Source organism: Clytia hemisphaerica, unplaced genomic scaffold, assembly GCF_902728285.1.
Source record: "Clytia hemisphaerica strain Z4C2 unplaced genomic scaffold, Clytia hemisphaerica genome assembly, whole genome shotgun sequence".
Lineage (NCBI taxonomy): Eukaryota > Metazoa > Cnidaria > Hydrozoa > Leptothecata > Clytiidae > Clytia > Clytia hemisphaerica.
The window spans coordinates 981,373-993,580 of NW_027103566.1; the positions used below are offsets into that span (position 1 = coordinate 981,373).

Consider the following 12,208-nt stretch of genomic DNA (forward strand, 5'->3'; position numbering starts at 1 on the left):
CCTTTTATGTTGATTTCCTCTCTGATTTGATCACTAAGCAAAGAAAAAAGTTTCCATCAGCGATTCGTCCAACCTTCATGTTATTCCTAACTCTAAAGAGGGGTGTCAGAATTAGAAGAGGGATGTCCATATTAGACCAGGGGATGTCAATCGAAAAATTCGATTACCGAATCAATCGAACTTAATCGAAGCCAATTGAATGATTGATTTTCGATTAGCCGAATTGATCGAACGCCAATCGAATTTCACATCTTTTTTTTGATTGGATTCGATTACCGTTCGATTGGTGTTCGATTGACGTTCGATTAGTTTCGATATCAGCTTCGATTATAATGATCGATCAATTCGATTTATGTTTGATTACCCCCCCAGAAATTAAGCAAACATTCTCCCGCTAACTTCTTTTGGCGGGAAGGGAATTTCATGGTGGTTTTACAAAAAATCTTCCAAATTTAGCCCCGCAAAATTTAAACTTTTTAAAGTTAAATCGAAGTTGATCAAACGTTAATCGAAGTTGATCGAACGTTAATCGAAGTTGATCGAACATTAATCGAAGTTGATCGAACGTTAATCGAAGTTGATCGAACGTTAACCGAAGCTGATCGAACGTTAATCGAAGCTCGTCGAACTCAATCGAAACCAATCGAATTTCACATGTTTTTCGGTTTCGATTAGAATTCGATTGGCATTCGATTAATTCGGCTAATATACCTTTTTTCAAAGAGGTCACCCTGTTGAATAATTATGTAGTCCAGCAGAAAAACAATGATAAAACCACGCATAATTATTACAATATGCAGGATACAGTAATTATGCATGGCTCTATCATTGTTTTTATGGCTGGACTACATAATTATTCAACAGGACGTCCTCTTTGAAAAAAGGTCTATCGAAAATCAATCATTCGATTGGATTCGAGTAAATTCGATTAATTCGATTCGTTCGATTGGCAATCGAACGTTCGATTGACATCCCCTGGATTAGACCAACTCACGGTATTGAATAACAGATCACTCCACATACGTTATTTTCCCTCAGCCAATAGGCTGTCGCGTTTCTCTAAAACAACTATTCCAACACAATCGACGAGTATTACCCAGGAATCTGCTGTTCGATCGCATTTATTTGATCGCGTTCGATTACTTTCAATTGGTTCGATTAGCCTGTCTGGTCATTAAATATACAAACTTAAATCAAAACAAGAATGGTAGAGTAGAGCTGCGAGCGGAGCTGCGTAGTCCATTTGTTTTGAAATTTAGTTGCTTTGATTGGTCAGTCATTTGTGATGGCTATGCATGTTTGCCTCCACTGATATGCAAGCAAGACTTCACGGTAGGAATTAAAAACAAGATTATAAAAATCCTGCTCTGTATCCAAAAATAAATAAAAACTGAAGTAATAACAGTGAAACAACTTCACATCAATATCTGATATATACCTTCCATGAAAAGTCATAAAAATAGAATAAAAGTCACCCAAAAGATTTCTTGCTCCACTCTTGGGTTGCAATTTTTAATTTTGAGACTTCGAGTAATGGTTTTAAGATATTGATTCGATTTGAGCAAATTCGATTTATTTTCTAAAATAATTTACAGGAAAGATTCATTTAAATCCCACTCGCTTAGAGAAAGTTTTTCTAGTACTATAAGCGATCAACCAAATCTACTTTCATTTTGTGAAAATTTACCTGCACATGCTTGGAGGATTTTCATACTTTGGTTTTATAATGCAGTTTTTAGTTGAGTTTTGAGCTTAGGTTTCAACTATGAACATCAAAATGATTCAGAGTTCAAGACAATTAATCAGGTCACAATGTTGGATTCGTTTTTTTCACCACCGAAACCTACCGAAAGATGGAGTTTTTAAATTATGGAATTATACAGGTCAAAACTCTGGGTATTTTTGGATGTTTCCAATTAGACAAAGGCAATCAGCCCTCTCTAGCCGTTCATTTTACAGTAATTTTTGTTCTACAAGAAACATATGTTCTTCAGCCACTCTGCTTGAAGAAAAGCAGCCTATTGGGAAAATTGAAGGAACATTATATTTAGAGTTCACATGCAATGTCTGCGAGCATCGTTCAAGTAAAACTTTAAGTAAACAAGCATATCAAAGTGGTGTTGTTTTGATACGTTGTGAGGGGTGCCAAAATTTGCATTTGATTGCTGATAACCTTGGTTGGTTTAGAGACAACAAAGTGTAAGTATTGTTTTACTGCACTACACTTTTTTTTTTTTATAAGGAACACGTTTATAAGGAACTCGAGGCTGAAAATGGTTCAAAAAATAAGGAATTGTTAAGGAACTGCTCAGGCTGAGAATAAGTGGATTTGAAAATAATGTACCTTATTGGGACTAATTTGACCAAATTTTGATCTTTCAAGGGGCAAAAAGTTCAAAATTTCCTATGTAGTAAGGAACTCGATAAGGAACTTTGAGACTGAAATTCTCTGTAAAAATAAGGAACTCCAGGCTCAGAGCAAAGTTAAGCAGTTAGCCACACTAGCGTCCCGCCAAAATACGTATCAAAGATTAATGCTGCGAAAGCGCTATATCGTTTACTTGACTCTCAAGCAAAAAAATGCACCGCAAAACTTCTAAAGGGATTCATGAAAAAATAACCCGGCGCTTTTTAATGAAATTAACATTTTCAAAAACTTTGAGAAATTGCCTAAAATTTGAGCCATAGATGAAAAAATTTGAGCCAAGCCAACCTTGAAAACTAATTTGAAGATCAACTTACCAAGAAAAAGATCTACGGGGGAGGCGGAACCCACCTAGATCCGCGCACTACCGGATAGGCTATCTCCCGGAAATTTTGCCGGACCTCAAACAATGACCCATTTACATGTGCGTAATTGTTTTTACTTTAGCGTATAAACAAGGCCTTAAAAATCGAAGCGCTGTCTCGGGAATTGAATGACAAATTTTGGTTGGTTGATTTTGGCTGCTGCACGTTTTATTTTGTTTCCAACTTTCAAGTTTTAATTAATATTGTCTTGCGAACTTGATTCAGGTAACTCTCATCCTTGTTGTTGAAATGTATCCTGTAGATGACTGATGTTTTTTTTTCTGAAAGCTAGATTTCCTAGTGTGACTAACTGTTAAGGTTCCTTATAAAAAAAAAAACCTGTATAAGACCGCCAGAGGGTCTAAATCAAACAGAACCGACGATCAAACCAGTCAAACCAAATCAAATGAAATCAAGTGATTGAAATTTGATTGTTGAACAGGCACAGGTTCGATATTCAATAGAATATTACCACAATTTGCAGATTCTATTATTAATATTTGATTTCGTCGTTTGAGATTTGAATTGCGTTCAATTTTGACATATGATTGAGATTCGATTGCAAAAATTATTTTCTATCAAAAATAGTACAAATTTTCTTCTTCTTTTTTCTTCACTTTCTTACTTGTATTTTGAAAAACTAACCAGTAGAAAATATAATCGTATTCAAATTTGTTTCCAATGATACCGAACTTTTTATTATACAACAACTGGTTGGAAAGTATTGGCCAAAATAAAAAATCCTACACACCTTTTTGACACACACTTTATAACATTATTTCAAAATTTATGTTTTTTTGTTTAGATATTTTAATGTTCTGTAGATACTTTTTTAAATTGATACACTTCTATTGAGCTGTATATGGTTCTTGTGAGAGCCAGTTGCAAAAAAATTGCGTCACCTGTATATAACCCAAAATACATTTTTAACTTGCCTTCACTCACGTGAGAAAAAATACAAATGACTACCAAATTTTTATCAATTTTATTCACATATATTGATATCTTTTCAAAAAGCCCTGGACTATCATCGTACTTCCTCAAACCTGATGTATAAAAGTTCTGCAAAACATTTACGAGGTTATAGGTCTTATGTTACACTGCATCGAAACGTGCCAACTTTGAGCCAACAGTGACAATTAAATGGTGAATTGGACTGTGACGGAGATCGATGAAATGAAATGAAAAGTTAGAAAAACTACCTTGCATTTAAAGCCGAAGATTTGGAAAATGAACAGCAAGACAAGTTATTAGCAGAAAGTTCACTTTGCCTTAAATATAGTTTTGCTCCGATTTGGTAAAATAATGAAATATTGTTTAAAATTGCTTTTTTTTAGGAATATCGAAGATCTAATGAAGGAAAAAGGCGAAGAAGTGAAGCAACTCAGTGTGGACGATTTGCAATTTGTTCCGAAATGATTCCAATATTCTGGTAATCCCAATTTTGTACATTTATCTTTTTCATTTATTATTTTTAAAAATCACGCTTGTATCTTGTTTTATGGTCAAAATATTTTGAAAATCCTTTAAATTTTTGAGACATATTCTTGAGAAATTCTCTTCAGTCCCATTTTAATCATCGAAAAATCTCGATGACATTTTCTTGACAAAAAATAATCATAAAAAATCTTTTTAAAATTGTTTACAATTCACTATTTAACAATATTTGTTTTTACTACGTACTATATAAATTTATCATAGCATTACGGATGGGCTTTCTAGGGTCTTTAGAAATTTAAAAACCTGCCAAAATGTCTCTGAATGAGATAATGAGCTTCAAAATTTCGAACATGTATTTTCTAAATAGCTATAAGTAGTATGAAACTCCTATCCTCATTAAAATTTATGAATTTAGTTTCTCATAAAAGCATCGCAATTTAACAATGCTGTAACAAGGAGAAACTTCATAAAATGGTCTTTCAAATGTCTGACCTGTGAACCAATTTTTAGCAAAAATAAGTCAATAAATATCAACTTAAATAGTTTCAGTTTCCCTAAGGGATGCAAAACTTCAATATTTATCTAGGCTAAATTTTAGTAAAAAAGTTCCGCTGTCCCGGTGAGGGTCCCAAAATTGAACCTTCAATGATGAATTGACATTTCATGTTCAACGGGTTGAACATTGGTTAGAAGAAAGTCGCTGAGAGCAATTTCCATTTTCAAACATAAGTTGCATATCCTTCTTCCTCTTCAGCCTCACGTTCCTCTGGAACATCTTCAACTATTTCTCTTGGAGTTGAAGTTACCATAAAGTTCAATGTGCCGCCATCTTTAATCTCACTTTTCAAAGGTTTGAACACGTGTGAAGATGTATCATCGATATCATCAGCACTGAAAGAATTCTGGAGATTGTTCGTCATATGTGATGATGAGAAACGCTTGTTTTGATGTATGGAGGAGGTTGAAGAAGATGCATATATATTGTCTACACTTTGAAAGGAACGCCTATGATGAGTTGGTTTTGGGTTCCTCGCTGACGATGACGGTGGAGGATATTTTCTGTCCGGTTTACTTTTCTGTGAACCGTTTGTTCGAGTTTGTCTCGTTATAACGTCTATAGAGGCTTTATCGTTAATGCCGTGTTGCGAGAGTTTTCGTTGTAAGTCTGTACCGGGTACCAATGCGAATGCAGACAACGTACTACCGTGTTCCGAATCATAACCGTTTTCTTGACGTGAATGTTTTTTGATACCGTTTCGTCTACTGAATGGATGTTCCTCTTGACTCAAATTTGTTGTTTTCTCATAATAATTTGACATGCGCTCAGAAGCTCTTTTCTGTCTCTCGGCAATGTCTGTTATCCCTACAACATCACTTCGTGGTCTCCTTGTTTTCTTTCGTGATTCCTCTACACGATCCTCCCCCTCACTCCGCCTCGCTTCACGCGGAATCGTCTCGCGGCGGTCGTCCGCGGCTGAATCTTTCGTATAACGTGATCCGTTGTTAGGCATCGTAATACTCCTAGTGACGTGTTTTCGTTCTTTTTGTGTCGCTGGTGAATATGTTCCACTCTTATTGTCACGTTCATCATCTTGATCTCTATTTTCCTCCGCACTGCTGCGATCGCTGCGATGGCGTTCTTTTTCTCGATTGTTTTTGTTATTATTTTTATGATTCCGCATGCTTTCTCTCATACATTCGTTTATAAAACTCTCAATGATCAAATTCTCCTGGCTCTTTGGAACCTCAGGAACCTCAATCGCTTTACCTGCGCCATTATGTGCCTCAATTATCCCATTCGTTTGCTCGATTAACCGATCACGTTGTCCACCATAATCACTATAACTCCTTTGTCGTGGATTCCGTTTCTTCAAACTGAACCTCTTGAGGGAGAAACGTCTTTTGGCTTTGATGATATTAGTGAAGAAATCATCTTCCTCTTCATTTTCTTGTTCGACAACATCTTTGGTGTAAAACCCACTTTTCAGTTCTTCATCTTCATAATTCGTTAACGTTACATTCATCAACTTCTTTTTCTTTCCCTTAAATTTGCCGACCGCTCGTACTGCATTCCCTGTTGAATAGAAAAGGTATTAGTTTCGAATCATAGCAAATTCAATCCAGGGAAACTTACAAATAATATCAGACTCTTTAAACCTGTTTAAACAATAGGAAAATTTGGATTACTGTGACTTTTTCTTTCGTCTTACACTTATGGCCAGTGAAATCCAATTTCCCTAGGGGTGAGCAAAAAAATTCTTATTTTTCCCTTCCAAAGGCTAATTTTTTATAAGTTTTGGCGAGGCTGGGCTGTTCTTATTTTTTGAAATTTTCAAGCTTTAATGTTCTTACGACGTTCTTAATACGCTTAGTTTCTTTACTTAAAGTCTGAAATGGGTTTAAAACCTGTACTTTCTTAGTAATCTCTAGAGTCTGAGACTTGGGCGGTTTTAAATTGTTCTTAGATTTTGGCAAATTTTTTAGCCTTACGTTCTTATAAAATCGTTCTTATAAAATTGTTCTTGGTTTTGGTTTTCTTGAAAATTGGTTTTCACTAAATTATATTTTTTCATATTTTCGAAAACTTTCGCATCCTGCAAAATTAGTACCTGGGGTTAGAACTTTATTTTGGGTGGGTTTCGTGTTGTCCATTTCAAAAGAAGCTATGTTGGGAGGTTGGGAGGAGTTGCTAGATTCATGTACCAAAGTCTCCCAAGCGATGTTGATGTTCTTTTGCCAAAATGTAGGTAGAGGTTTTAATGCAGTCACATTCAGTTTATTTTTGATAGCAGAAAAGATGTTTTTTTATTTAAAGTCATTATCAATGTTCGAACCGCAAAGACCCTATCTTCATCAATAATTTATATTTCATCTAAAAACTTTCCCTCGAAGTGAAACCATCATTTGTCCAGTTTATGATAATTTGAATAGATTGGTTATCTAGACCACTGACCTTTATATACCCTGGACAAAATTTCTCGATCCCGGCAGATCCCGGCCCAAGCAAAATCTTTGATCAGAGTTCTTTTAAATTGATACTCTAATGGTAGCACTACTCAATGTGGGTGAAAAAATCTTTAAACAGAAAATTTCATTGAATTATAAATTGACCCACATCGAGTCGTGCTCCCACTACTCTTGTCTCCCGAATAGACGTCCCCCCGCTAATTGTTAAGAGACAAAAAGGTCCACCCCCCCGCTCTTATTAAGACCCCCCCCCCGCTAATTAAATTCGAATAATTCAATATTTTATTACAGTGTAGATAGACCTTAAACATGTTTAAATTTTCCTTTTTGTTGGTATTGGTTCTTATTTTACGTGTTTATTTGTTAAAGTTTCTTTTTTGTTGTTGAAATTGATACCAGTTAGAAAAAAATCTGTCTTTAAACTACCCCCCCCTCTTATTCCATCCCCCCCGCTTATTAGAATTTAGAAAATTTTCCTACCCCCCTGCTTATTCGGACCCCCCGTATATACGGGAGACAAGAGTATGGCATGGGAAAAAGCTCCTATCAAACATGGAGGATGAAGCTTGGTCCAGGGTATGATAAAGGTCAGTGATCTAAAATTACCTGACATTTTCCAGCGTTGTTTAGCAGTCCATTTCGGTTTTTTCTCAAAATTTCGGACAACACACGTGACCTTCCCTTCAGTAAGCACGTGTAATTGATCTAACATTAAACGAATGCGAGGGTCCAGTTCTTGTTCTTCATCTAACTGTGCTTTGTACTCTGGTATGAAACAAAGACAAAACGAGTTTTCTTCTGTCTGTGTTTCTACTGATCGCGTTGTTTTGATCTTCCGACTTTTTCTCCGCTCTTCACGCGAGGTGTTTCCATTACCGTGTTTGGTTCCTGACATTTGTGAATCGCTCGATGTGCCAGATAAGGATAAACGAAGTCTTTCTTTAGTGCTTGATGTGAGCCCTTCTCCAAAGCCTTGTTCTTCTATCGCTACTCCTGAAAAAAAAATCCATTCGTTTTTATTAATAACTTTTGAAATTTAGTTATGGACAACTTCTTTCAAACTACGTTCTAGAAAGTATCTAACTCCTACATGCAGTACAAAGCACCAAATTGTATATGTTCCGTATCATGTAAAAGTCTATTTCGAATAATTGTTGTCCTGCTGCGTAACGCAGGTTTATATGTCAAAAAATAAGTATATTGATCGTTGAACTAGCTTTAAAGCATAATTAAGAAATCAAGTTTTCTTTTAAGAAATAATGTTTTCCAGAAGTGAAGTGAAGAAGTCCTACACTAAATTTCGAATAACCTTTCTACACGATGTCGTTTCTTGCTTTCCACTAAGCCTAATCGGAACGTTTCAAAATTTGCGTATAATCTTTTCATTACATTAGGATCTAACAAGTCTGTTCTCGATTTTACTATCCTTAAAAACGTTCTTATGAAGAATAAGGTCATAAATCACCGAACGAAAATCACACCGACACATTTTTTCTACCAAAACCAACCTCTTTACCACTCTGAGGAAGTCATTACCGTACAAAATGGAATCCTTTTTTGCGGTTGTTTATAAACAGCTGACTCTAGACACTGCTAATTATTGTCAAACAGCCAAATGATTCATATTAGCGAGTTTATGCATCTGTGTTTTTCAGCAACAGAGACTGTTAGCTTCTCATTTGTCTAGATCCTAGCGAGTTCATGTATTCGAGATAAATTGAAGGAGACGGTATAAAGTAAAATTGACATGTCCTAAAATTTCGGTCCACTTTACTCAGAGACGGTTAAAAATACCAAAATACCGTCGTCTGTTTTGGTCAGTAAAGGCGATATAGAGCCAGCCGTACATCAACTATCGACTTTGTTTTGCATCGACTTCACTTACCGTCGCTCTCGATGTCCTCCTATACAGAAACTCGGTCCTGATTGACTGAGAACGAAGGTAAATCAGCACTCTTAACCGTCCTAGATTTTGCGGTTTAATTGAGCCACTCTACCGTCCTCAAAATTGCTAATACATAAAATCAATATTAAAAGTACAACAGTTCATCACTCAGTGTGCAAAAATTGTTTTTTCTATTTCTTTCTTAATGTTAGCTACAATATATTGCTTTCATTACACTGCAGTGCCTCCTATGGTATTAAAACGAGGCAGCCTTATCACTCATTGAATAGTTCTCCTAACAGTGACATTTTACTGTATCATTTACAAAGAGACATAGCTCCCTGTTATTTATTTATTTGATTTAACCTTTCTCAGAATGGTTGACCTGGTCATGTTGTTACGAATATCTTTAGTGTGATATTTTCAGACCTGTTTTGTATTATAGCATGATACTATACCATTCAAAAGGAGCTTTTCTCAGAGGGATTCAAATGCCGACATGACAATTTTTCCGACCTATAATTAGACTCTAAAATTAGACTTTAAAATTTCATACCGGTCTCAAATTTATGTAATTTGTATACATTTAATTTTTTGCCTTATGTACCCTCATCTTTTATTCTTCTCGTTTTAAACTTTAGACTCGTCAAGTGAGTTTCTAAGATGACTTGAACCATACGTGTAATAGTGAAGCCAAATTCACGTTCTGTCGCTCTCTAATTACGCAGACTTACGTATAAATGACGAAATCATATTTTTGGCTTTATCTTCTTCTTATGCTTCCCTACACCCCTGTTTCACAGACCCGGTGGACCCCCCACCCCGGTGGAAAAAATATCCTACAATTTCAACCCCAGTGCGAAATTGCTCTATGATTTTATCCCCATTGAAAACTGAATGTAAAAAATTGTATTCCAAAACCATCCCCACTGGAATTTTCGAGCTGGAAACAATAGATTTTCTATCCCCATTGGCATTTTGATAGAAATTTTCATCCCCATTGAGGGGAAAAAGTTCTATCGGGGCACTGAGCCCTTTAACTCCAAACCCATCAATTGAATTTCTAAGGAAAGCCCTTAAGGAAATGTGTAATAGTGAAACAAAATTCATGTTCAGTCTCTCAACTTACGTATAATGGACGAAATCATTTCAAAATGATTGCCTTCGAACAATTCCATCTTATTCAAGTTTCACGACCTGTCAGCTCCAAAATGATCTTTTTCATGAAGTGAAACTTCAGAGCACTTCAGAGACAAAGATTTTGCTCTTAAAAGAGGCCACTCAGTCAGCTTCTGGACCTCTTTGTGTCCTCAATGTACTCTAAAAGTGATTTCGAAAGACTTTATAAAAACGTTACCGACCTGAATGGGTAGAAAGAAGTTCGGAGATTTCGATTTGCTCAATTTAATATCTTCTTCAGATCTTTTCTTCTTCACAGTTCGTTCTTTTCATTTATAACACATTTCGCGTTGCAAACACTGTCAAATAACTTCCATAAGTCAATTCTCTATATCATTATTAATATTTTAAAAATATCAACATTAGAAAGAAAACACTCTCCATCAGCTATACATTTGAATCTTTAGAGGTTTGTCTACTTGTCTCAATTCTCAATTCATCCATTCATACAAACTCCATCTTTCGGGCCTTTTCAGAGTATTTTTTTTCTCGAAAAAATACGGATTATTTTTCAAGATTTTTTATTTTGGATCGCCATTCCTCGAATACAGACCGCATTTTTCTCAAACAGAATTAAATAAAGCCCCCTTCTTTCTTCCCTCTAAAAGGTAAATTTCAAAACAAGCCAGAAGGGGACACAACGAAAATTCATAAAGGGGGGTAGAGCATTAGCCGAGATAAAGGAGTTTTCAGTTTTTCTTAAATTGTAAATTTTTCATGTATTACCCCCATTGAATGAAATTTCTCTTAAATGGTTCTTCTTGTTAAACTTGAATAAAAAATAAAGAATAGGGAATATTCATAAAGTTAGATTAAATTATGAATATTTTTCTCTCGACCTCGGTATTATTACAGATGCAAATCTATTAAAAATAAACTTTTAAGATGAAGAAAACTTACAAAAATGATAATCCATGTAAAGTGTTTTTTATGAAAATCTTCTTTTATGGCTTACAAATTTTGAAATTTCCCAACACTTTTGTGGTTGGAAGATTAAAATATTTCAAAATATTTAAAATCTTTAAAGGTTGTGCTTTAACTGGTCTCTGAGCTGTTTTATATGGTTGCTACACACTTTCGAAAAGGAAACCATAAATACAAATTAAAATCTCTGCGGTTTATGTTTCCAACATTGAGATTAATAAAAACCCACTGGGGGAGAGCTCTTAAAATCGAGACTGATTAAAATTTCCTAAAATAATATACGTTGAAGAATCACCTTGGAAACTGCTTGATTAAAATATCACGCTCAACATGAAAAGTTATTATTTAGGAGTTTATCCATCTTCGATATTTCATCTTGAGTTCGGCACTTTGTCTGAAGTCTTTCATCCTATTTCATTTTCACTGTTGATTGCGCTTTTTCCATTTCGTAACTCTTTTACAAGTAACAAGATCAATTTTTCATTAAATGTCGGAAAAATCTTCAATTGTCCTGTCTAAAATGAAAACTTCCACTGTATAATTTTCAATCTCCCCAGAACTTTAAATTCTGCAAAACACTAAAGTGCCAAGAAAAATGCCAACATGTTCTGACCATCATAGCCGCTCATTTTGAAAAATTTGATTTGACCACTCCTGATATTATACCCTGCTTATTGGATCAAGGGCTGTCGTCTGCCATGGTTAGATTATCTCAAAATCTTTTATTTTACGAGATGAGGGCTCGAGTCTTAGCAACGTGGTAGACTATGCTATAAGACGAATTCGAATAATAAAGAATAACTCCGAACATGCAAATTAGCAATCGGGTGGAAATTTTGTCCGCGCGGGCGAAAAATAGTCGGAGGGGCTCAGTGTGTTAAACACAGACTCTATTTTCCGCCGCGCAACATATTACGTTCTATAATATACAACTATGTTATATCATAATATCATAATAATATATTACACGGACGATTGCAAAGGTTAATATTCAGAACTAGGCGATGAGGGGGGCTTTTCCTG

General features: G+C 35.3%; 1 protein-coding gene across 2 annotated transcripts; it reads right to left on the reverse strand.

Moving 5' to 3' along the window:
- Window positions 1–4,361: 4,361 nt before the first annotated feature.
- Window positions 4,362–10,851, reverse strand: LOC136801036 (transcription initiation factor TFIID subunit 1-like). Of its 2 annotated transcripts, none has more exons than XM_067057666.1 (3): window positions 10,444–10,851; window positions 7,804–8,190; window positions 4,362–6,304 (listed from the first exon to the last, which is right to left on the reverse strand). In XM_067057666.1, the coding sequence occupies exons 2-3, from the start codon at window positions 8,090–8,092 to the stop codon at window positions 4,950–4,952; spliced, it is 1,644 nt and encodes a 547-aa protein (XP_066913767.1). In that variant the 5' UTR covers window positions 8,093–8,190; window positions 10,444–10,851; the 3' UTR covers window positions 4,362–4,949. The 2 variants fall into 2 exon arrangements, with proteins under 2 accessions (XP_066913767.1, XP_066913766.1); XM_067057665.1 differs by lacking the exon at window positions 10,444–10,851 and adding an exon at window positions 10,212–10,435.
- Between the last annotated feature and the right edge of the window lie 1,357 nt (window positions 10,852–12,208).